Source organism: Trichechus manatus, unplaced genomic scaffold, assembly GCF_000243295.1.
Source record: "Trichechus manatus latirostris isolate Lorelei unplaced genomic scaffold, TriManLat1.0 scaffold00033, whole genome shotgun sequence".
NCBI lineage: Eukaryota > Metazoa > Chordata > Mammalia > Sirenia > Trichechidae > Trichechus > Trichechus manatus.
Window position 1 is genome coordinate 9,717,692 of NW_004443969.1, and position 24,882 is coordinate 9,742,573.

At 35.5% G+C, this 24,882-nt stretch overlaps 1 protein-coding gene across 2 annotated transcripts in view; it reads left to right on the top strand.

The window, feature by feature from the left end:
• Nucleotides 1-24,882, top strand: part of R3HDM1 (R3H domain containing 1) — a 111,070-nt gene that overhangs the window by 27,896 nt on the left and 58,292 nt on the right. The window contains exons 9-18 of one of the 2 annotated variants that reach the window (XM_023730201.1): nt 563-671; nt 759-854; nt 3,079-3,116; nt 3,200-3,250; nt 3,363-3,589; nt 5,709-5,963; nt 9,222-9,373; nt 13,183-13,284; nt 15,572-15,868; nt 19,145-19,268. In XM_023730201.1, coding sequence (XP_023585969.1) covers nt 563-671; nt 759-854; nt 3,079-3,116; nt 3,200-3,250; nt 3,363-3,589; nt 5,709-5,963; nt 9,222-9,373; nt 13,183-13,284; nt 15,572-15,868; nt 19,145-19,268 — 1,451 coding nt within the window. The remainder of the gene's footprint in view (nt 1-562; nt 672-758; nt 855-3,078; nt 3,117-3,199; nt 3,251-3,362; nt 3,590-5,708; nt 5,964-9,221; nt 9,374-13,182; nt 13,285-15,571; nt 15,869-19,144; nt 19,269-24,882) is intronic. The other variant, XM_023730202.1, reaches the window with a different exon arrangement.

A 24,882-nucleotide genomic window follows, 5' to 3' on the forward strand; every position in this document is an offset into this window, starting at 1 on the left:
TCCCAGAATTTTTTCTTAGATTTAGAGGAGGCAATAGAAAGATGCTTTGAGTCTAACAGATCTGGGCTCCCATTAGTCAGTCATGTGCTTGCACTGTGACCTTACAGAGTTGCTTAAGCCACTTGAAACTCATACTGACAGAGTTCTACTGAGTGTTTACTATTCTAAGTGCTGTACACATATTGATTCATTTCATCTTCAGAACAACTCTGTGAAGTAGGTACATTATAATTCCCATTTTACTAATGAGGAAACAGGAATTGAAAGATGAAGTAATTTGTGCAAAGCCCAAAGCAAGAAAGTGGTGAAACTGGATATTTGAACCCAAGCAGTCTAACTCAAGAACCCACACTATATTTGATATCATCTGTCAAACATAATGTAGGGTAGTTAGATGAACAACCCTGTGCACTCATTTATGCATTAAATCAGATAGTGTAATTATCTATTAATGGTCCTAGCAAATGGTAACTTTTATTATTTTTTATAAAATGTAACCTATGTTTGTATTTCCTGTTAATACTGTATATTGTCTTTTTTGTTCCTTTGGTCTTTTTTTTAGACCCGATAAGAAATTTAATGAACATATTAAGGATGATAAAGGTGAAGACTTTCAGAAACGATACATCCTCAAGAGAGATAACTCTAGCTTTGACAAAGATGATAACCAGGTAATCCAGAACAATTAGATCATTTTTGTAGGTGCAGGACTATCCCAGTAATTCATTTTCCTAGTTTAATTGTTCTCTTTTCTTTAGATGAGAATACGATTGAAAGATGACAGAAGAAGCAAATCTATAGAAGAAAGAGAAGAAGAGTACCAGAGAGCTAGAGACCGAATATTTTCCCAAGATGTATGTACTAAATTAGGGTTTCATATTAGAATTTATGCTAATTGCATTGCAGGATTTCACTCTCTCTTTAATCAATTGATCATATTTATTTTTAACCACATTTGTTATGTAAAAGTTCTCCTTTTAGAAATATTGAGATCTGTCTTGTTTGTATTAATAATTTAGTAGTTTACAAAATGCTGTACTGCAGCGATTATGTAAAATTTTACAAAGTTGAAGCAGACTACAGGGGTCAATGAAAGGATATTGAACTGAGTTTATATTAATTCTATGTGATTTTTTTTCTCTTTCAGATTTCGAAAACATTTTTTAGATTTTTAGAACATTGGCCACTGTCTACAAAATCATGTACTTTAAACCCTCCTTGTTAGTGGCCATTCCTTAATAAATAACTTGTTTCTTTTAAAATAAAATTAATTGGTTTTTTTAGATTAATATTTGTTTTCCACTTTATAAATGATTATATAAGGAAGTCTTTTAAATGTCTAATTATTTTATGCATATACACCAGAAGAGAATCAGTTTGGTTTTACCAAAATTTATTGAGCCACCTGTTCTTTGCAGTACTAGGTATTATTCAAGGATTTACAAATGTATTTAATGTGTGTTAACACTGCCACAGACAGATACTTCCTCTGTATTAAATAACAAAAACTAAGTAACATTAAAATGTAGACCACCAGTTAAGAATTTATAACATTCGTTCAACCAGTCTTCTTGAGCACCTATGGTAGGTGCTGTACTGGACACTGGAGAACATATCAATGGACAGTTATTATTTATCCCCAAAACAACTTTATGTGGTAGATGCTATCATTGTTTCTATTTCGTAGATGAGGAAAACAAGACTCCAGGAGGCTAAGTAACTAGTGAATGGTTACACAGATAGAAGATGGCAGAATTGGGATTTCAGCCCAGGTCTGCTGAAATCAGAGCCTAAACTTGACATATCTCCATCACTGGTTTATAGAATAGACAGGATCTCTGCCCTTGATAAATAGTCAGATGATGACAATATGGTATGTAATTTATGTAACAATAGAGACATGAGAGAATAATAAGGGGCATAGCAGTGAAGCACTGCAAACTATGGAACATGGCAGAGAAGCACTGCAGAATTGGGTTGGAGGAGAACTAGCTCCCTGGAGGAGACCTAGAGGAGTGAAGAGCTCCAAGTAGAAGGACAGTGTCTGCAGAGGCCCAGAGGTAAAGGAAGATTTGACACATGTGAGGAACTGAAAGATTCCGAGTAGCTAGATCCTAGCTTGGGTGCACAGGAAGTGAAGAAAGTTTATAGATTAGAGATGTAAACAGGAACCAGATGACTTGGCCCTGAAAGTCAGGTGAGGTGGCTGGACTTCTGGCTAGAGCAGAAATTGACCAGCTGTTTCTGTGAAGGGCCAGATAGTAAATATTTTAAGCTTTTCATGCCATACATTCTCTCTCTATTGCAGCTACTCAACTCTACCCTTTTAGTGTGAGGGCAGCCATAGAAATATGTAAATGAGTGGGCTGGCTGCTTTCCAGTCAAACTTTCTTTGCAAAAACAGGTGGCTAGCCGTAGTTGGCTAACCCCTGTGCTAGAGCATCAGGGAGCCATTAAGGAGGGAAGCAGCATGATTGGATTAACATTTTAGAGAAATTGCTCTGGCTTCTGTTGTAAAAATAGATGTAACGGGCAAACACTGGTAGCAGGAAAACTAGTTAGAAGACTGTTGTAATAATCCTAATAAAAATGTTGGTTGCCTGACCTAGGTTAATAGCACTGGAGGAGTTTGACTATAAGCTCCATTAAGGCAAAGCTGCTTATTTACTGCTATATCCACAGCCATCACAGCAGTAGTCAAATATTTGTTGAGTGAATGAGGTGGAATCTGCAGAATGGTGTATACTTTGATTTTATGATAATGAAAATGGATTCACTTATTTAGAAGAGAGTATTTGAATTTCAAATTAATTTGGACCACAAAGTGAATGACTTCAAGATATGTATCTGTTAAAAGTAAGGACAGTGTCTTCAAGCCAAACAAAAATTCCATTATCATTTATTTGTGTACGCTTATCATCATTTTGGGTTTTTTTGTTTTGTTTTGTTTTGTTTTTTGAAGGGGGAATGCTTTTTAAATATTACTAAATATGTCTGTTGAATTTTGTTGTCACTGGTTTACAGATGGCATTACGTAGTTGACAAAAGCTCAACTTTTTCTCTACTCTTTCTTTCTAGTCCCTGTGTTCCCAAGAGAATTATATTATTGACAAAAGGTGAGGGGATTTTTAACATTTGTTTTGATAACTATCTGATTGATGCTAATAAAAATAAATATGTGTTATTAAAATGTCAACAGAATCCAAGATGATGATGCTAGTGGTACCCAGCAGAGGCGCCAGATATTTAGGTATTAGAAGCATGTTTTCAACCTAGTTTTGAAAATACGAAGCATTTCTTCTTTATTCTTTCTCCTCCCCTCCCCCCGATTAGCTTTTTAATATTTTATTTCTCAATTACAGAGTTAATAAAGATGCTTCAGGGAGATCAGCAAATAGCCATCAAAGCAGCACTGAGAATGAGCTGAAGTACTCTGAGCCACGGCCCTGGAGCAGCACGGACTCTGATAGCTCTCTCCGAAACCTAAAGCCTGCTGTGACCAAAGCCAGCAGCTTCAGTGGAATTTCAGTCCTAACAAGAGGTGATAGTTCTGGAAGCAGCAAGAGCATAGGCAGGCTTTCAAAAACAGGTAGTTTTTGAAAAAAAATCATTAGCTTTCTTAATGTTCACGTCTTGGCTTTTATTTTTATCATATGACTTCTAATTATCCTAAAACGTAAAACTCCTACCTGTAGTGCATTGAGCTCCTCCGGAGTATTTAAAGGGTAATATGTTTTTGACCTGGAGACAGATTTATAAACATCGATTAAAATAAAAATTCTTCTCTGTTGTAACATAAACTTAAGCAGATTGGTTCAGTGAAATGTCGTGTCTTCTTTGAGTACCCAGAGGTGGTAAGACATTCTGTCTGGCTCAGTTATAGCTGGATGGCATGGTTTCTCACGTAGGATTTTTTAACTGTTTACCAGTTAATACTATTAATTATTTGCTTACATTTTTTCGTGATAAAGTCCTGCATTTTCCAATCAGAAAGTGAATAGAATTGCAGAGATGTTTTTGAGGAATTTAAAAAGCAAAGAAAAAATATAATATAATTATTATAAGTGACTGGAAATTTCAATAACATTCTCATTCTCCTAGATTCTTTGTTCTTAGAGTATATTGGCTTATAATATTTTCCTTTCGCTAACTGGTACTTTCACTAGCTGGCATCAATACAGAAGAATTTTACCGCATTTTTAGGATCTTTGCAGATCTTTATTTTCCTCCCAAAATAACTATGAAAGTCAACAGAACTGGCTTTCTATCCTTAGCCTGTTTGGGTTAGCCTAGACATCTGTATTGTACAGATAAGTACTGAAGGTAGAGATTTGTATTTGAAGGTGACAGTATTTTTAATACCTGACTATAGTCAATGCTTTAAATTATTAAGGCTTGTGAATTGCAGTTATCACCTTTTTAACTTACAACACGGCTGTTAAAAATATCTTAGTGTGTATGATAGGATATTGTTAAAGAGGTAAATTTTCTCAGTATAGGAAATCTGCGTATGTGCCAAATAAGTATTTATCTGAAAAGTGGCCACTTGGTCATCATAATCAAATAAATAAATTACATACTCAGGTATCATAAGAAAGTCATTTAGATACATTACTGATTTAAAACGTTTTGAGGACATTTACTACTTATTTATACTCTGTATTATCTTCAGAGATGAAAAGAATATTATTTAACCTTTCTTTTAATGGGAAAAAATATTTTTTTTAATGCCTAAGATAAGTCGATATGGTTCTTGTAGATAGTCATTTTGGCACAACTTAAAGTAGAAGACAGTCTGTATAGTGTATCATATTTGTTTATTTCCATCATTAAAGGTTAATTCTATATCCCAGAGGCAACTCAGTTACTCAGAAGCTAATTAACCATATGTATTATCTATATCTTCTTTCATCCATTGTCCCCTTGTCCATCTTTAGTCATTATGCTGAAAGCCAGTGACACTTCCGGTCTCTGTTTAATAGAAAATGAAGTAGATTTCAAGTATGAAATCAGTTAAAAATTAATTATCAAATTAGTTTATTAAGTGCAGTGAGAAACAAATTTTAAGCTAATACTAATATACAGACATGGAGTATCTTTCATGTTATGTCTGTCACCTGCTATGATACAAATTGAAAGTTGACTTTACACTACAGGAATATGCTATGGTTGTAAGCCGAGAGAAGAAATTCTGCAATGAAACTTGACAGTTATTTCTCTTAATAGAGAAGTTCTTGTTCCTGTTACTTCCTACACTACTCTTAATCTTTCTGTGTTCTTATAGATTAAGGGGTTTCTGACTAAGAGGTTTTGGGCATTTGGATGTGCTAAATTCTTATTCCTGGGGGAAAATTGTAATCTGTGTATTCCTAGGTATTAATCTAAAAGGTAAAATGTACATAACTTTGTCCTTTTGGGAATGTGGGTGAATGTGCTTTTTTGTGGCTGTCTGTGGCCGGTGTTATTATAGATTGCTTAAGTTGCATGCTTTGGCTATGAGTTCTCTGGCAACTTATGTGATCAGTTTGCTGTATCATACTTGTTCATGGTGAGTAGGGGAAGTAAAATTGCACAGTAAATCAAAAATAGTCAATGCTTTTATGTGGTAACTGCATGTTACACAATGTGACTTTTACTGTTATATTTTTAAAACCTGCTGCCTTTTTATATGAGGTTTAAAAAATCCATTTTTCATTACTCCTCCCTAGGTTCTGAGTCTTCTGGTAGTGTAGGGTCATCTACGGGCTCTCTTTCTCACATCCAGCAGCCTCTTCCAGGTACAGCTCTCAGCCAGTCTTCTCATGGCGCACCTGTCGTCTATCCAACTGTCAGCACTCATAGTTCTCTTTCCTTTGATGGTGGCCTAAATGGGCAAGTTGCATCTCCTAGCACTAGCTTCTTTTTGCTTCCCTTGGAAGCGGCAGGCATACCACCTGGCAGTATTCTGATCAACCCACAAACAGGTTGGTATCCAAAGGTGTTATTTCATTTGAGAAATCAGGAGTTACTTGAAAATTAAAGGATACTTATTAAATGTATTGTCTGTATATGTGTTGTCAGCTTTTTACTTGTCATGAGTAATTAGCATTTTCCCTAGAACTTTAATGAAAACACTTACGCTAGAAAATCTTAAAAGACATATTTATACCTGAAAGTATTTTTCCCGTTGTGTCATCTGTGACATCTTCTAGGCCAAGTAAGGGCCTAACTCTGACCAAAGAACAATTCATTTTTTAGAAACAAGATACCACCTTTGAAAGAGCTTTATTTGATACAACAAACTTATTTGATGCAATGATTTTGTCCTGGGGAAAATAATATGTATTTTAGGAAGAAGGAGAAAGTAAACAGCTCTTAGCCATTATATAACAAAGTGGAAAAAACCTACTGTTAATTGTCCTTCTGAATATAATAATTGTTTTCTACTGAGGAAAAACTGAAGAACATATTCTAAGTAAAAGTAAATGAGTAGTCATTATGATTAATATTAACAACACGTATTTTTATTCTTTGCAGTTAGCTAATAATAGTTTACACACATTTACTGAACAGTCACTATGTGCTGTGTACTGTGTTAGATGGTTTAAATGTGTTATTTATAATCTTTATCACAACCCTGATAGGTAGGTGAACCCCCTGTTTTAAAGATAAGGAAACTAAGCCTCAGAAAGATTTAGAAACTGCAGTCATAACATACTTCACCATGTAGATTCGCAAAAATGATTTATATAGAGATAACATGATCTTTTAAGAGATCATAAGAAGTCTTTGTCTCTATTCAAAATAACACAGCCCAATCATTTGGTAGGACAATGATAACAATCTTAGATATTTTGATAACCTCTTTAAAAACAGAAAAACTTAGCTGATGTGGTCACATCATAATGGCAGAAGCTGGATGAGGTAGATACAGGTGGGAGTATCAGAGTCTCTGAGTACCCCGCGCTTTTCCTTTGTTTGTAGTAGAGAATACCATAGCTTCTAACTCATTACGTCAGGTTTCATTCACATCTCTTTTTTTAAGATAAAGGATTTAAACAGTTGCTTCTATTATAAGAATTGCATTAGCGTAAATGACTGATTTTTCAGAAATTAATCCATTTCTTGCTTAACAGTAATTATTTTCTCATCCTCTGGATATATTGTGTTACTGAACTGTTTTCCAGGAACAGTATATAATATGATTTAATATTATTATATTTTCTACTATTTTTCTTTCAAAAAACATCAGTTAGTGTGTTCCTGAGCATGAAAGGTTCAGTTGCGTAGAAAGTGGTAGAAAAGTTGATCAACCTTACATTGAATTGTATTCTTAATTTCAAATGAGTCCAAATGATCTTTTTGGTTTTTTGAGGACAGTGTATAACATAGCTAACTTTTTCAGACAGCCTTTAAATTACTTTTAACACAGCTTTCAAATCTGCTGTACCCTTTTTTTTTTTTAATTTCAAAATTATTTATAAATCAACAAATACCTAGCTTGACTTATTTTTAGTTATCTATAATCATCACATAAATTGTCAGGAGACTAATTAAAGAAAACAATTTTACTTTGAAGGATTTTTCCCACTTGGTTACAAGAGAGTAGTGTAGTCTCAAGCAGCTCTGGTGGTGCAGTGCTTAAGCACTTGGCTACTGTGCTTAAGCACTTGGCTACTGTGCTTAAGCGCTTGGCTACTAACCCAAAGGTTGGTGGTTCTAACCCACCCAGGGGCTCTGCAGGAGAAGGACCTGACAGTCAGCTTCCTTAAAGATCAAAACCCAAACCAAGCCCTTTGCCAACTCATAGCGACCCTACAGGACAGAGTAGAACTGCCCCATAGGGTTTCCAAGGCTGTAATCTTTACCGAAGCAGATCACCACATCTTTGTCCCATGGAGAGGCTGGTGCCCACCTTTTGGTTAGCAGCCTAGCACTTAATTGCTACACCACCAGGGCTCCTTTCAGTGAAGTTTACAGCTTAGAAAACCCTATTGGGGCAGTTCTGTTCTGTCACATAGGGTTTCTATGAGTCGAAATCAACTCAGCAGCACCTAATAACAGCAACACAGTCTTCCTTCTCAAATATTATTTTACCATATGTCATAACTTTCCTCGGGAGGGAATGGAGAAGGGTTTATCATGAAAGAATGTTTTGAAGGCAGTTTAAGAAACCATTATTCAGTCGAATTTCACTATGTTCCTCTGTATTTTTGTCATTCTAAATGGGTACCAGAGTCAGTGGATAGTTTATTTCACATAGTTCTTTGTTTTTAATAATCTGGTATATAATAAGGAAAAATACTAATCTATAAATCTATATCTGCACTGAAAAAAAGTCTGGAAGAAAATATACAAAATGTTAGCAATAAGATTATGGGGGATTTATTTCCTTTTGGGTTATATTTTTGGGTTATTTTCCTACCAAAGATAAGTTACTTTTTATAATTAAAAAAAGTTGCTTAGAATGTATGTGTATATATAGAAAGTAAAACTTAGTTTACTTAGTTACTTAAAATATACATCTTTTCCCCCAGTAAGTAATAAGAACAAATCCTCAAAGTCACTACTACATTTCTCTCATTTTATGAACCAATCTCACTGAAATAAAAGGAAATTATTTTATAAAATTATTTGTAACTTTTCAGAAATTAAAAGTTGTAAAATAAGGACACTACCATCAAGTTCACAATTTGAAGTTTGAAGCTGTCATTTTAATTTTCATCCAGTTTTAGTTTTATTATTTGAATATATGTATGTGGCCTATAAATTTGATGTTTCCCACTACCTAGTAGAGAATAATTAATAATTTTCCACAATCTTGAAGTCATGTATTTTCCCTGTAAACCAAAATGTGTTACAGTACTACCAGACCACCATCCTGTAACTGAATGCCTTGGGCAAAATGCTTTTCAGACTTTGGAGGTCATCATATTTTAGGCAAATATTGTATATTGTAAAATAACCTCAGTACGGTTTGGGGAGCACCACCATTATCAAACACTGCAGCAAAACATTTGAGTATTTACTCTTAAGTTTGAAAATTAAAGACTATTAATGCTTTATATCAGATCAGGCTTTGCCTTCCAACTTAAGAAAATCTTTTGGTTTTCAGAGTCTTGGGGATTTTGAAATTGTGTATAAAGGATTTTGGACGTGTGTTATAAATTGTTAGTAGAATGACCTATTTCCTTTTCAATCTCTGTAGTAAATGATTCTTTCCTCCTTTTTAAATTTTTCAGGTCAGCCCTTCATAAACCCAGATGGGAGTCCAGTTGTGTATAATCCTCCTATGACTCAACAACCAATCAGAACCCAAGTGCCTGGACCTCCACAGCCACCTCTGCCACCCCCACCTCCTCAGCAGCAAGCAGCAAATCACATTTTCTCACAGGTGCACATATCCATGATTACATAATGCGAAGTTCACCTGCCTTTGCAGATTTGGGACTAAGTTCACTAATTATAATTAAGAGAGCCAAAGCAAGTATCTCTTAGAACTTTAATATTCTGTCAACAGTGATGCCCCACTCACTACTTACAGGAAGAGAGGTTAACTTCAAGGGCTTTTCAGCTAATGAATATTGAATATATGTTGGAAAGAAGGGAATTTTTTTGTCTCATGAGCCTGTTTGGTGCGTATTTTATCCCTGTTTCACAACAGCCAGAAATAGAGGATGGGAGGGATAAAAGCACAGCTAAGATAGTTCATTGTCCCAGCAAGCAGAGTGAGCTGTTTTAATACTCAGCAGATCGAGCAGTTATAAGAAACTGAAGTGGGTTGCTCAGGTTCTGCAGGGTACTTTCCATCCCATCACCCTATGAGAGATAGAAAACCAAACCAAACCCGTTGCCGTCAAGTCTATTCCAACTCATAGTGACCGTATAGGACAGAGTAGAACCACCCTATAGGGTTTCCAGGGAGCAGTTGGTGGATTCGAACTGCCAGCCTTTTGGTTAGCAGCCGATTTCTTAACCACTGAGCCACCAGGGCTCCGTGAGAGATAGAGGCAAAGAAATTCTGAGAGTTAAAATTCCCAAAAGCACTCTTAATAATATCTTGAATTTGTATAAACATTCAGAGTTTACACATATATTTTCACATTCAGTCTTTTTCCCTAAAGATTTGTTATCCATCCGTGGAGAACTTGGTTATACCTGTGTAAACTCATTTATTTTCATTCTAACTTTTAGAAGTTGTGTAACATATCAGAGACAGTTTAGTACAATTAGTCATACTACTTTTTTCCTTGTAAGGCTAAATATTCCACAGGTAAGAACATGCACAGTAGTTTCTTATGGAATGAATATGGTAATAAACTTGAACTAGAGAAAGTTCATTAGTTTAGCTCACAAGTAATATCATTTGTATTATAGGAGTGAAGAACTTAAAAACAGTTTGATAAAGTTGTCAAATATTGTGGAAAGGCATGAAAATACAGTTGTACTACTGGTAATTAAGACTCCTACTACTGGGCAAGGCCGTTTATTTAAAGTAAAAGGACATAGAGGTTTTCAGTGTACTTCTAAGACCGTACAAATGAATTCATATATGTAGAGGAGATTGCTTAAAACAATTTCCAGGCTCTCATATTCCCTTCTCAGCCCCATTTGAGTACATAACACTCAGGAATACGTTAGACTACATGAGATTCCCTCCCTGGCCTTCTCTGCCTTTGCTTCATTCAGTCTAATCCTGAAGAGTTTTCTCTTAATTTTGCTGTCTTGTAGTTGTCTTGACAATGCTTTTGTTTACTTGTTTGTTTGTTTAACCAGGAACTTTATAGGACTAATTTTCATTTTGGTTTCATTTTTATTTAATTGGGTGGAAATAATGTTAGCCTGTTAGCTTCAAAAAATTCTTAAGATTGATTTATGATTGTATATTTTTATATTAATTATCTCTTAGAAATAACTTTATCTTATTTAGTTATGAGACAATCCTAAATGAAGATGTAGTCAGTTTAGTTGGTTAAACAGATGCCTTAATGAACTATAATTGGAAGTCTTGGGGTATGCATCAAACTCCATCACTAATTTTCCTGATTTGCTCAAATGTTTTGGGTAATCCATTGTCAGATACAGAAATAGAGAGTAATGAGCAAATGATGCTCAGTATCTCTTATTGCACACTCTGAAGTGATTCATCCATGAAAGTTCAAATAACCAATCAAAAATAATACTGTGATTTGCGCAGCCTTCAGATGAGCTACAGTTCTTGAAAATATTCACAATGTGAAACCAACCACGTTAGGTGAACTTTGTTTTGAGGCCAGTTGTAGGAAAAGGAAGTGTTAAGGCTTTTTCATTTTTAAGTGGCGTCAGAGTTTCGCTTTGATTAGTCAGCCCTTTACCCCAGTTTTGTCATTACCACATGACACTTTGGGAGACATTAATTCATATTCTTGATGATATTAGTACTCTTATTTTATCCCCCAGCAGATTGAAGACTGTCAGGGTCACGTGACATTTACATAGTAGGTCAAGTTGTCTGAAGAAAGTTATGGCCTAATGGTTGACTGACTTAATAACATGTGGAGCCTGGTAGCGCAGTGGTTAAGCACTTGGCTCCCAACCAGAAGGTCGGTGGTTTGAGTCCACCAGCCGTTGCATGGGAGAAAGATGTGGCAGTCTGCTTCCATAAAGATTTACAGCCTCGGAAATCCTATGGGGCAGTTCTTTTCTGTCCTATAGGTTGCTGTGAGTCAGAATTCGACTTGAGAGCAATGGGTAATGGGAGCCTGTACTTTGAAGTCCTAAAGCTGCTACACCTCATTTAGTGTGATACATTCTGTCACCTGTTAGGAAGCTTGCTTATTTCTAGTCAAGAGGTTTCTGAGGAACCAAAGGCTACTCTACCTATTTTTCAGCCTTTCCTTTTTTTAGTGCTTTACTTTAATTCTTTTTATTGCTGGATTCTAAGCTAATTTAAGACTTTCATTCTTTAGAAATCATTGTGTTAATTTTGTAGTAGATGTGCAACTCATCAGTATACATTTTTTGTGTCATAAGAATTTCTCCATATTTAGATTACACCCTAACAATCTGTTAGTTTATTTTGCATTTTTAATGCTTTCTCTTTGGAGGTAACTATCTAGAAGGAGATTCACGATTATACATTTTAACCAAAATTAAGCCTTTTTGTCACATAAGATTGCCTGGGTTCCTCCACTGCTTCCTTACATGGCTACCTGCAGGTCACTCACCTTTCCTCAGCCCAATTGCCATGTATAAAGTAGATTGTGATAGTCTTCAAGCCAATATGTATCTTGTAATAAATGATGTAAATGTAAGATTGGGAAATTAAATCAGATGCCAGTGTTAGCGTATAGATGACCAGCTGTGTTCCCCAAGATTTAGAAATGATTGAAACTTTTTTTGTTTTTTAAGACACCTGTTTTTTAAGAGTACCCCAGAGAACATAATAACTTTTTTTTTCCTGAAATACAGAAATATTTCACTGCATTTTCACTGCCAAAAATTTCTAGCTGAGTTTCTCAGTTTCTCAGCTCCTAACTTGTACTTTCATAACAAAAATGTTTAGTTACAAGGAGAATGTGTTTCATCTTCCTGCATAAAAGAGATATACTCCTTTGTGTGTCTGCAGGTACGTGTGTAGTGTTCTGAGGCTGTTATTCTTAATGGTACCCACAGTACATTTTTCTTATAAAACTACTAAAATTTAAGAACTTTGGTCCCAAAAGAATATTTACTCATGCCTTATCATATGGAGAGAGTAATTGGCATATGTGTAAGTTATTACTGTCTGGTAATAAGAGTGAGTGAAGTTTTTCTTTATTGTTTAGTGTTATATGGCTAAATAGGCAGCCCCTTCGTAAAACTAGGAAGTAAGGATAAGTAGTTTTGCTTTTACTGACTTAACTCAGGAGTCATGCTTTAGATAATAGTATTTGAAATGCCTAAGTTACCTGTTTTAATTAATCTGTAATAAACAAATAGCTTTAGCCCAAAAAATTCTTACACGTACGTAATAAACTTAGGCATTAGTATGTTCTCAAGAGTTTTACTATATAGAGTTTCTTCATTTAGTATTGTTTGTACTGTTTTCTATATTATTTTTTTAAATGAGTTCATAAATGTAGTTTAAGCTGTTACCAAAAAAAGTGTAACTTTCCATTTTATGCAGTTCTTCTAACATTGTATTCTGACATTAACATTGTTTGCCAACCTGTTATTCTTTAGCCTGCTCGGCCTCTGCAGTCCTCTTCACAGCCTGTTCAGTACTCTGCAGCCCCTTACCCATCCCCACTCCTGCCAGTCTCAGCCACCCAGCAATACTCCTCGGTACTAATCTCTGTTCACCTCCTGCCTTGTTTCTGTGGGCGAATGTGTGATGAGTGCTCATGAATGTGATTCATGTTCTGTGATCTTTTGTGATTTTTTTTTCAAGTCAGGGATACATATGACTGAAAACTGTTTCTAGCCCCTATTAAAAATAAATTAATTTATTCTGCTTTATAAAATATTTGTCACATTGGCTTATTATATGGTTGTTTAAACCCTAATCTTTTCTTGCTTTTTCATATCGAAATAACTTTCAGGTTGACTCTTCTAGCCCTATGATGTTTTAGCTCCTTTTTGCACCAAGGTCATGTTCTGTGCAGTCCTGGATGGGAGCTCTCATCTGGATTTAAGGCTTCTGTCTTCTCCTAACATCTTGGTCCAGTAGACTCAGTACCATTATTAGGGTACATTGAAGCTTAGAGCTGCAAAAGGCTTTCTTCTAAGTATATTTCTGAAGACTATCTTTAGGTATTCAATGTGACTATAAAGTCATGGTACCTCCTTTAATACAAAGTATGCCCCAAGCTACAACTCTTAGTAAGGTCTCGGACTTACTACGCCCACTTGTTGGCTGTGTAACCTTCTATATGCAGTTACTTAGCATATGAGACAACAATGCAAAGTAACTCCTGTAAGGTGCCTAGCAAAGTATTGAATAAATGTAGTTCTTTTCCCTTTCAATGAGTCTCCTTAAGAGCCTATATACTTTTCCTAGTAATGCTGTTATTCAGAGCATATGGCCATCACATTCTGAAAATGCTTTGTAAGTCAGATTACATGCTATATCTGAAAATCGTTCTTTTGACACTTTTTAGAAACACTCTGTATTTTGGGAGGTGTTTTTGTTTTGTGCTGGGGCAACCTTATTCACCAGCCTTGGCTCTGAATAATTTTCAAAATCACTTCCAGTCTGAAAAAAAATGAAATTTTGCCAGCATCGAGTTTGAAACATTGTCCAGAAAACAATAGCAAAAACGTTTCAAAGTGTTTTGAAAAATGGCAGATCGTTGGAATACGAAAGTAATTTTTTTCATGGTGACTCTGACAGTGTTGTATAGCTGTGACAGTTCTTTTATAAATATTTGGCAATATTTCTTTGTAATTACAGCTAGTAGGTATATTTTTCCTTTTGAAACCATTCATAGAGTTAGGCTTATGGCGTTAGAATATGTCACAGCAACCATTTGGGAAGAGTAAAACCACGTATTTTTGATTATTAAATTAGGTTCCCCCTTTTCAGTCTCTTATCTTCTACATAACCTTAATTTATTTTGCAAAAACAGCAGACTGTGCAAATTGTAGATATGTCCATTTTGATCTGACAACTCAACTGCCACAATTTTGTAAGTCACTTTTATTCAAAGTCAACCTCTTAACAAAATGTGATATATATTGCTGGCATCTGTGGCCCACTGGGAGCGGGGAATTCCATTTCAACCCTGTATTATCATTGTAGTGATACTTTTCTAGAGCAGTAAGAGCTGTTAAGTGCAGTGGGTCCTTATGCTGTTGAGTCAGAGAAACATTTGTCAGATGGCATATAATTCATAACCCCAGCTTGGCTGGGCACCACTGGCTCCTTACTATGTAGCAAGAGGTTAGCAAACTGTAATTTGGATTACGTTTGTCTAATATCATCTGATCTCAGGAACGGACTGAAAAACACTAGAGAAGAAAAGAATTTATGGCCAAATTATTTTTGAAAGACTAGAGCAAGGACAGGAATGGGTGGATTTTGTATATTTCATTAATTTCTGCAAGTCGTTTTGATTGTTAGGTATGATAAGAGATACAAAGATAAATAGAACCGGAATCTAGAAAGAGGGAGATGATTTAAAATAAAGAGTAATTAGTACCTTACCTTACTCATTACCTGGTCTTTGAAGTCCTTTCAGAAAATGTTAATTATATAACATGAAAGTATCCAATTTCACTTGCACATCCTGATGGTATAATGTGCTTTTAATCTTCATTTAAATAAATGTCTTTTTCATTTTTCTTAATGTGAAATGTTGTTATACCCTGCTCTTTCCTGCATGCTGTACGTTTTCATTAAATATAGTTTTCAAATAATTTATAATGACGCATTGTGATATCCCAGCCTTCCTGCCATAGAGTTCTCATTTTCCTGAAGCTATTCTTTTCTATTACAGCATGTCTGTTACAGATAAAAGATTTCTATAATATATACTACTGCAACTCATTGTAAAATATATTACTTCTCTTTGATATGTTTGGCCTGTGTAGAGAAGGCTTACTAATTTCTGACTTTTCTTTTTTTAAGCAGGACAACCTTGGGTCTCAGTTTAGCCACATGAGTCTTGCCCGCCAGCCATCTGCTGATGGTTCTGACCCTCATGCCACCATGTTCCAGTCCACTGTTGTTCTCCAGTCCCCACAGCAGTCCGGTTATATTGTGACAGCAGCCCCTCCACCACATCCTCCTCCACCACCACCGCCACCACCACCTCCTCCCCTACCACCTGGGCAACCAGTTCCTACTGTCAGCTATTCTGCCTCTGGCCACCCTGTCAGCCAGCCTGTGCTCCAGCAGCAGGGATATATTCAGCAGCCCTCACCACAGGTATATCACTTGTTCATCCTTTCTTTCCCATGGGAGCCTCTCATGTAGGATCAGTTTTAATTTTAGAAAGCTTACTTTTAAGTTTGCGGAGAGAGAATTTGTGAGAGTGTGTAAACAAAACAAAGTTCAAAATATTTTCTGATCTTTTTGTGATTTTCTTTTTGACCCATAGCTTATTTAGAAGTGTGTTGTTTAGTTTCCAAATATTACTGGGAATTTATTGCTTAAGGGGTACTAAGTTTCTGTTTGGGGTGATAAAACTTTTGGAGATAGGTAATGGTGATGGTTGCATGACATCATTAAAAAAAAAGTTGACGTCAAGTTAATTCCGACTCATAGCGACCCTATAGGACAGACTAGAACTGCCCTATAGGGTTTCCTAGGCTGTAATCTTCATGGAAGCAGACTGCCACATCTTTCTCCCATGGAGCAGCTGGTGAGTTTGAACCGCCAACCTTTCGATTAGCAGCCCAGCTCTTAACCACTGCACCACCGGGGCTCCTTTTTGCACAACATAGTAAATATAATTAATGTCACTGGAATATACACTTAAAATGATTAAAAATGGCAAATTTTGTGTATATAACAATATATGTAATATTTTACCGCAATGAAATTATTTTTTAAATTTCTGTAAAGGAAGTTGCACCAGAGTGGTTGATGGACACCATCAGATCTTCTACATCCTTAGTTTTTGTCCATTTGTTCTGTTAGTAAATAACCATGGATTTGTCTGTTTCTCCCTTCAGTTCCATTAGTTTTGACAGTACTTTGAAGCTGTATTAGACACTTATGCATTTATAATTATCATATTTTCCTGATAAATATTGATTCGTATCATTATGAAACATTCTTCTTTGTCTTTAATATTCTTTCTTGTCTTGAAATATATTTTACATATTAATACAATGACTTCAGGATTCTTTTGGTTAGCATTTAAATGGTATGCTATTTTTCCATCTTCTTACTTGTAACCTTTATATTTAAAGTGTGTCTTTTATATACACTGTATAGTTGGAGTTTGCCTTTTTGATCCAGTCTGACAATCTCTGCCTTTTGATTGGAGTGTGTAGTCCCTTTACATTTAATGTAATTATTGACATGGTTGAATTTAGGTATGCCGTTTTATCTGTGATTTGTTTCTGTTGCTTCCTTTCTTGCCTTCTTTTTTATTATTTGAACTTTTTTAGTGTTTCACTTTATTTTCTCTGTTTTTTTTTTAATTTATATCCCTTTAAATTTTTGTGTGTGCATGAGATTTTGGTAGGGACGATTATATGTATCTTTAGCTTATCACAACTACTTCAAATTAATAGCCATACTGCAGATAAACTATACCGGTATTATAAGATATAATTCCATTTATCCCATCTCCATCCTTTGTGCTATTATTGTTATATGCAGTTGATCCTCATTATTCACAGATTCTATATTTGTGAATTTACCTACTCAGTAAAATTTATTTGTAACTCCAAAATCAGTGCTCTTAGGGCTTTCGTAGTTATTCACAGTTATGTGCAGAGTGGGAAAAAATTTTAGTTGTCCAACTCACACATTCCCAGCTAAGGCTGAACAATGCAACACTCTGCCTTCTTGTTTCCGCTCTCATACTGTGAATAAGTATCTTTTTCACAGTCTGTTTAGTTCTATGTTATTCACATGTTTGTGCTTTTTGTTGTTGATTTTGCTGTTTGAAATGGCCTTCAAATGTGCTGAAGTGCTGTCTGATGTTCCTAATCATAAGAAGGCCGTGATGTACCTTACAGAGAAAATACGTATGTTAGATAAGTTTCCTTTAGGTATGAGTTAAAATGCTGTTGGCCTTGAGTTCAGTGTTAATGAATGATATGTATTAAATAGATGTCTTTAAGCAGAAACACAAATAAAACAAGGTTATGTATTGGTTAGTTGACAAAAATGTTGTGACCTGAGGCTCACAGGAACCTAACTGTGGATTTCCTCTAGTTAGCAATGGTTCAGTATTTGTTAATTCAGTGTTTATAGTAATTTTATAGAATATAACTACTGCAGATAATGAGAATAGACTATATATTGCATCTATATACAATATAAACCCAAAATGTAATGTAACAGTTTTTGCTTTAAGCAGTGATTCTTTTTTTTAAATTAAGAGAAAAAAAGCATGTATTATTTATATATACCCACACATACTGAAAAGTATAATAATAGGTAAGATTACCCTATAACTTGCTCTTACTTCCAGGAAAAATTAAGGGGTTCCATACGTATTGTGTATGTTCTAACGTTCTGGAGATAGGAAAACTTGTGTGTGTGTGACTTATAAATGAATTGGGAGATTCTTGGCTTATAACTGGTCTAGGAATTCTGGTTTCCAGATGAGATGGGCACTCTTAAGATGTCCACTAATTTCTGTTCTTTTTAGCAGTAACACAGTCAGAAAAGCAGAACTTGAGGGAACCTATGAACCTCTTAAAGTTAACCTAACTACATACCTCCACATCACTGGGTTAATTGCTTATTCTTCACCCCTAAACTGGGTCAGATTAAGAGAAATTTACAAGTGATGTAAATAGCTCTGGAAGGAAAATTGAATGAAGCTAGTCTTACTGGCATTTTAATTTGCATTAGAAATATGAGAAGAGTTTAAAAATGGAACCAGTGCCATTACCCATTAGTGTGGGAATGGATAAGCTTGTTTATGTACACACCACAGTATGCTGTTCAGCAAGTGAATTGAGTGAGCTAGCGCTACATATTTCAATAAAAATAAGTGTCAAAAACAACGCTAATTGCAAAAGTTGCACAAAGTTATATGTAGTAGAGTAACATAAATGTAAATTTTTTAAAAATACTCAACAATACTATGTTTATAGATAATAGACATATAGTAAAATTTTAAAACCATGTATAGGAGTGATATGCACCAACTACAGGATCATGGTTTTTCTGTGGAAGGTAAAGCAAAGGGATTTCAGGGTGAGCCTTTAGCTTTCTCAGTAGTGTTTAGTTTCATAAAAGAGAGAGAAAGATCTGAAACCAATATGGTACAAAATTTAGAACTACTAAATCTGGTGGTAGGCTAATGGGTGGGTGTCTTTTATATTTACTATATGTTTGAAATATTTTTTAATTTTTTTTTTTTTTCAGTTAAACTTAAAGCTAAGCAAATCAGTTTTCAGATGGTTAATACTGGCAAGAATTTTTACTGATTACACTCTGATGTTCCTCACAGAAAAAAAAAAAATTTCTGTTACAATAAAAATTGATTTTTTTCCTCAATACTTATGATCCTAGATGCCAGCCTGTTATTGTACTCCAGGCCACTACCACTCCAGTCAACCTCAGTATCGCCCAGTCCCTTCTGTCCACTACAGTTCACATCTAAACCAACCACTGCCACAGCCTGCACAACAGACAGGTGAGTCGTACTTCTTATGTCTTGAAGTCTTAGCTGTGGCTCTTGCTTTTCTCATCCTCCTTTATTTCAGTTTTACTGTTAAGATACCCCCAAACTCAGTCTATCGAAGATCTCAGGTATGTGCATACATATGCCTATGCAGACTGCTGAGATTAAAAGAGAGGGCCAATCTTAGCATCCTACAGAATACACCACACTTTCAGGTTTATATACTGAAAGGTGGGGAGCCAAATGAGAAAATTCTGCCAGGCCAAGCAGTGTGAACAGCTGCCTGGCCTCACTGCCATTGTAGTTGAAACCATCTCTGCTGCCTGATAATGGAGCTGTGATAACAGCACAAGAGAGCGGTCCACAAGGCAAGTTAGGATGTCTTCTGAATGGCTAACCAGAGCAAACACCAAAATGACCTAAGTTTGATTGAGAGCTCTCGCATAGTGATGATATTTTGATGTCTTATTCTCAGTAGAAAGGCCTTTAAAAGGAACAATACTCTTACACATTTTTTCTGTTTTCTTCTTCAGTTTGTTGATTGTATAGTGCAAGGTCGTTTTTAACCCAAATACAGTCTAAAAAGAGGCATATAAAATATATTGAGACTCAACATTCTTTTCCTTCTGCCGCTTTTTAAATTTTCCTCAAGCATTCAGTGAAAACAACTGTGATCTCACTGTAAAAACCTCTTTCTAATTTTACTGAACTCATAATGCTTTCAACCTCAGTCTATACTTCATTCCCAATGATTAATGAGGTGTTTGTACAGCGTTTTGTAACCCTAGGAGTTGAATTTTAGTTTTTTTTATTATTATTATTGGTTTCTTTGGAGCTTTTTAAGCTGCTTGTCACTGTTGGTGGCTCTAAGACCATGGCAGCATGACTCACCATGACAACATAACCCTCCACCTCCAGTGAGGCAGTTTACTGCTCTTGATACTGTGTGGAACTCTGAAGGGTTGCCACAAGTTCAGGAAGAGAAACACCTTTGCACTAGGCAATCTGATGGGAAGTTATTACTTCTCGCTCATGCAGAGTTTCATTGATCATTGTGACTCACGAACTCCCTGTACCATCTGTGATTCTTATCACCTTTGTAGAGGAACTTCCAGGACCCTAATCTGTTACTTCTGGGAGTTGTTTTATACTTAGTATGTAGGTTCTTTCTTTTTTACGTGTTACTGGTCCTGTATTGTGTGTGTGATGAATGTTCTTCCAAAGGATGTTGTATACAAACATTGGTCGTTGTAGAGGTAGACTTTGTCCTCTGTCTCAAATATAACTTTCCTTTAGTTTCAGGTTTACCTGAAGTTTAATAATAAATTCCTGCTTCAAGTAATATAAACTAAGATACACTCCAATTTGGAAAGATGTCAGAAGTTGTTCCTTAGACATGAAAACCAAGGTTTTGGTCATGACAGTGCTCATTAGCTTCAAGCAAATTGTTGTTTCATTCTATTATAAATGATTTTCTGAGTTTTTCTGGGCCTCAAGTGACTGACATTTCGTAGTGTTTTTGTCTTGATTTTTTTTCTTCGAAAAATATAATGCAAATTATAGCTGATGTCCATGATAATAAAGAAATTTACCTTCACTCTACTCATTCAGATACCTTGTGTGTGACTAGTCACTTTAGTCCTCTAGTACACCCTATTAATGGGGCAGAGATTCTGTGTGCAGTATTCATGTTAGCTTATTAGTTCTTTTCCAAAGCTAAATTTTTATTCCTTGCCATGTTCAAACTGCCTACAAAATTAAAACAGTTTATCACAGGTAGGACCAGCATGCTAGTGCAAATACATCACTGTGGAAAATATTCCCACTTAATGAAAAACAACAGAAAATGCTTCTCTTCCTGATTGGGGACCAAAATATCTATGTGACAGACAGCATGTGTTTATCATTAGTGACATTTTTAATTGTGGAGTTTTGTCTAATGCTACTTATGATGAGAAGGAAGGAAAGAATAAGTAAGTCAGATTGCATCTGGAAGGTGCAGTCTCAGAAAAGAGAATCATGTCTTTGGATAGTTTTTGACATTGTATTTGGCTCTTACAAGTCACTCATAACACTTTTATAACCAGAAGTTTTCCTTTGAGTTATTTTATTTAATATCCTCTTAATTTGCAGCTGAAGTTAGTTCAGTCTTATTCAATTTAGAAAATGAATGAGAAATAAAATCTCAAAACATCTGTATCTGAAAATGAAAGAAATTTGGAAACCCCGGTGGCGTAGTGGTTAAGAGCTATGGCTGCTAACCAAAAGGTCAGCAGTTCAAATCCACCAGGCGCTCCTTGGAAACCGTACGGGGCAGTTCTAGTCTATCCTGTAGGGTTGCTATGAGTCGGAATCGACTTGATGGCAATGGGTTTAGTTTGGTTTTGGTTTTAATAAGTGTAAATAAAGTTTTGGTACCAACTATTGTGTTAGTAATTGTATTGAACCTTTTTATAGAATTAGTAGGGATATGAACTCTTAAATAAAAAAGTTGTTATCTAAAAACTTTTTTAGTTAGGTAATGGTTATTTTTCATGTCAGCACTTACAGAATAGTGTGTATTTATGTTTGTGTGTCCTAATGGAAAAGTAAAATGCACTGACAAATGAACAAGGCAATGTTTTGTTTTTTGGGTTGTTTGTTTGTTTTTAACAGATTTATGGCAATTTTAACCTCAGTAATTTACGTTTTTGTTTGTGAACATATAATGCCTTCTGGGTTTCTTTTGGATATCTTTTTCTTTGATTTTCCTACATTCCACCATCCCAATTTGATTAAAATGAGATACAATTTGTCACATCTCTTACATCTTTCTTTCCTGTCAGACAACACTTGGCCACCCAGCAATGTGTCAAGAAGCTTATTTTCTTTTATTATCTAAAGGGTGAAACTAATTATTTGACAAAATAATGAAAGCATTGGTAGATTTGGAACAATTTTTCTTCACTGTGGCACTAATAATAATAAACAACCCCAGTTGAGTCAAGTATTCTTCTTAGACCAGGTAGAGTATGGGTAACAGAAATACAGGATTTCCTATTATTTTCCCTTTTTATGGTGGAGAGAGAGTTGAGGAAATATCTGAAGGATAAAATGCTTTTGTTTTCCATCCACATGTGCCAGCGGACCACAATAGTTATCGATTTCCTTGACAATAAACCTCCATCTATTTTGGGAACTGAATTGAGATCAGTGCTGACATTACTGCTGGAGAAGGAATATAGCAGTCTTTTGTTATGAATGTGAAAACTACCCAGCATAGTCATTTAAAACAGGGTTGAGTGAACCCCTACAAACAGAAACAGAAGAAATTCTGGCTAGCTGAGGCTTTTCAAACAATGCATTATATTACAGGAAAGAAAACCAAGTTAGGAGAATCCTGACAGCTCTTGTCTGTTTTTAACTGCTGTTAGGCTTATCACTTAAAGCCCCTGAGTTTCAGTTTACTCACTTTCAAAGTAAGGGTGTTTTACTGTATTGTCTTTTGAAACTCTGTGTACTCCAAAATTCCATGATTCTGTGTGTTTATCTCATGTGAGTCATTTTTAGATCCAGGAAAGGTAAACTGTTAGAGAGAGAATTGGTCTGCAATATCTTAGCAATTTATTGTCAATAACTGAAATTATACAAGCAGCTATTTCAAAAGATCTGGTTACTTGCCAGTTGCAGTAGTAGAAACTTATTATCATAACTCTTTATCATAAAATTTGCAACTTGAATACTGTAAAGTACATTATATATAAGGAGCTCGGACTATACAGAAACTTTTCCCACAGGTAGTGATTATAGTAGCAAAGGTTTTGGGTTTATGAGGCCCTGGCTGTTTTCTATGTAGCTGCTTTCATTCTTATAACTCTTTTCAAAAGTTTGCAGCTTCACCATATATGCTTAATATTTTGCAATAATTGGCCTTGTTCCTGAGCTGTTGGATTCGGGGCCGTAGCACTGTCTGAGAGGTTTACATTTCTCACAGTGAACCGGTCTCTTTTTCAGCTGCTTCCTGGCTTCTTTTTACTCAAATTTCCACTGCTTTTTTTTTTTTTAATGTATTTAAGGTATTAACATTTGCTTATACTTTCCATTAATTGTAATGCCTTTTAAGCATGCATCATAACACAGAAATAGGGATTTGAATTTAAATGACAACCTTGGCTTAATCTAATTTGCCTTTTAAAAATTTGTGAAAGCTGTTGCTTTTAATTTTTTTTCCAAAGCAGATTTGGAAGGCAGATTCAGTTTGGTTTGGAGCTTATCTAAATGTTTAATATCTTAAGCATGCCAACCTCATTAGCAAAAGTTAAATCTCTTTCCCTCTTGCTACATAACTTTTTTAGGCATATTATTATGCATTATAACATGCCATCATATGAACCTAACATACCTAAATGCATTTGAAGCTACCTGGGCTCCTCCAAAAAACAAACAAACCCGTTGCCATCAAGTTGATTCCAACTCATGATGAATCCCGTGTGTTTACAGAATAGAACTAAGCTCCATGACATTTTCTTGTATGTAATCTTTATGGAAGCAGATCGCCAGGCCTTTCTTCTGCAGCGCTGCTGTGTAGGTTCAAATTGCCAACCTTTCAATTAGTAGCCAACCACAAACTGCACCACCCAGGCACCTACTTGGGCTCCTACCACTGGTATAATTCAATTTCTTTTCCCTAACTGCAATACTGCACGCCTGTTGCTATCAAAACGATTCTGTGAAACTAAATATAATTTTAGTTTTGCAACCAGGTGATAAATTCAAAGAATAGCAATACGTTATGTCTTCAGTCTTTGCTTTGCAAATAACTTGTAACCATGTGGTTACAAATTGATTAAGCTTTGTTATCAGAAGATTATGGTAGGGTCCTGACAAATCACACTGTAAGAGGAACATTTTAGATAAGCAATCTTAATTTAAAAGTAACTAGGGTGTACGAGGCAAGGAAGAAAGAAACGGCCCTATTTGGGCAAACAGGGGAGGAGGGTATCGATGAGGGATTTAGCTTTGTCAAATAGGAACTCTAGGCACAAAGTCAGTAGTTTTCTTTATAGACAACTTTTGACCCAAGTAATAGAAATTTTGTACTTGTATTACTAGATGGTGGCTCTTGCTATCCATGCTTTTTCACTGATTCTGTGAGCATTTCTTAGTATATCGTATGACCGGCACAGATTCAGACAATATACAATACCTACAAATCCACGTGTTTCCCTTTTCCCTCCTCCATTAACCTGCTGCCACTGAAATCTGGAGCCAGATATATCTGGTAAGTACTCGTAGATTTCTTTAAGTTGTGTAGACTCTTCCATAAGACACTCGTTTAAATAGCTATGAGCTGTAACCTCTGTGTGGCTGTTTTTTATTTCAGTTGCTGTGTGTGTGTATATTTATTTTGGGCATAGGAGTTAGGAGGGCAGGGGGTGATAGAAGAGAAAGGAGAGTGAAGATGTGATGGCTGCTCTGTCTTCCTCCAGAAAGAGGGCTAGCCTGAAACTTGCCTGCCCACTAAAATGGTACCACAGATGTAAACAGGCCAGGATAATAAGCTTGACATTTTGATGACTTGAGAATAGTTGTCTTACAGGTGCCTAGTTAAACATAAATTTAGAGTTTGCAAAATGGCTCATCTTTA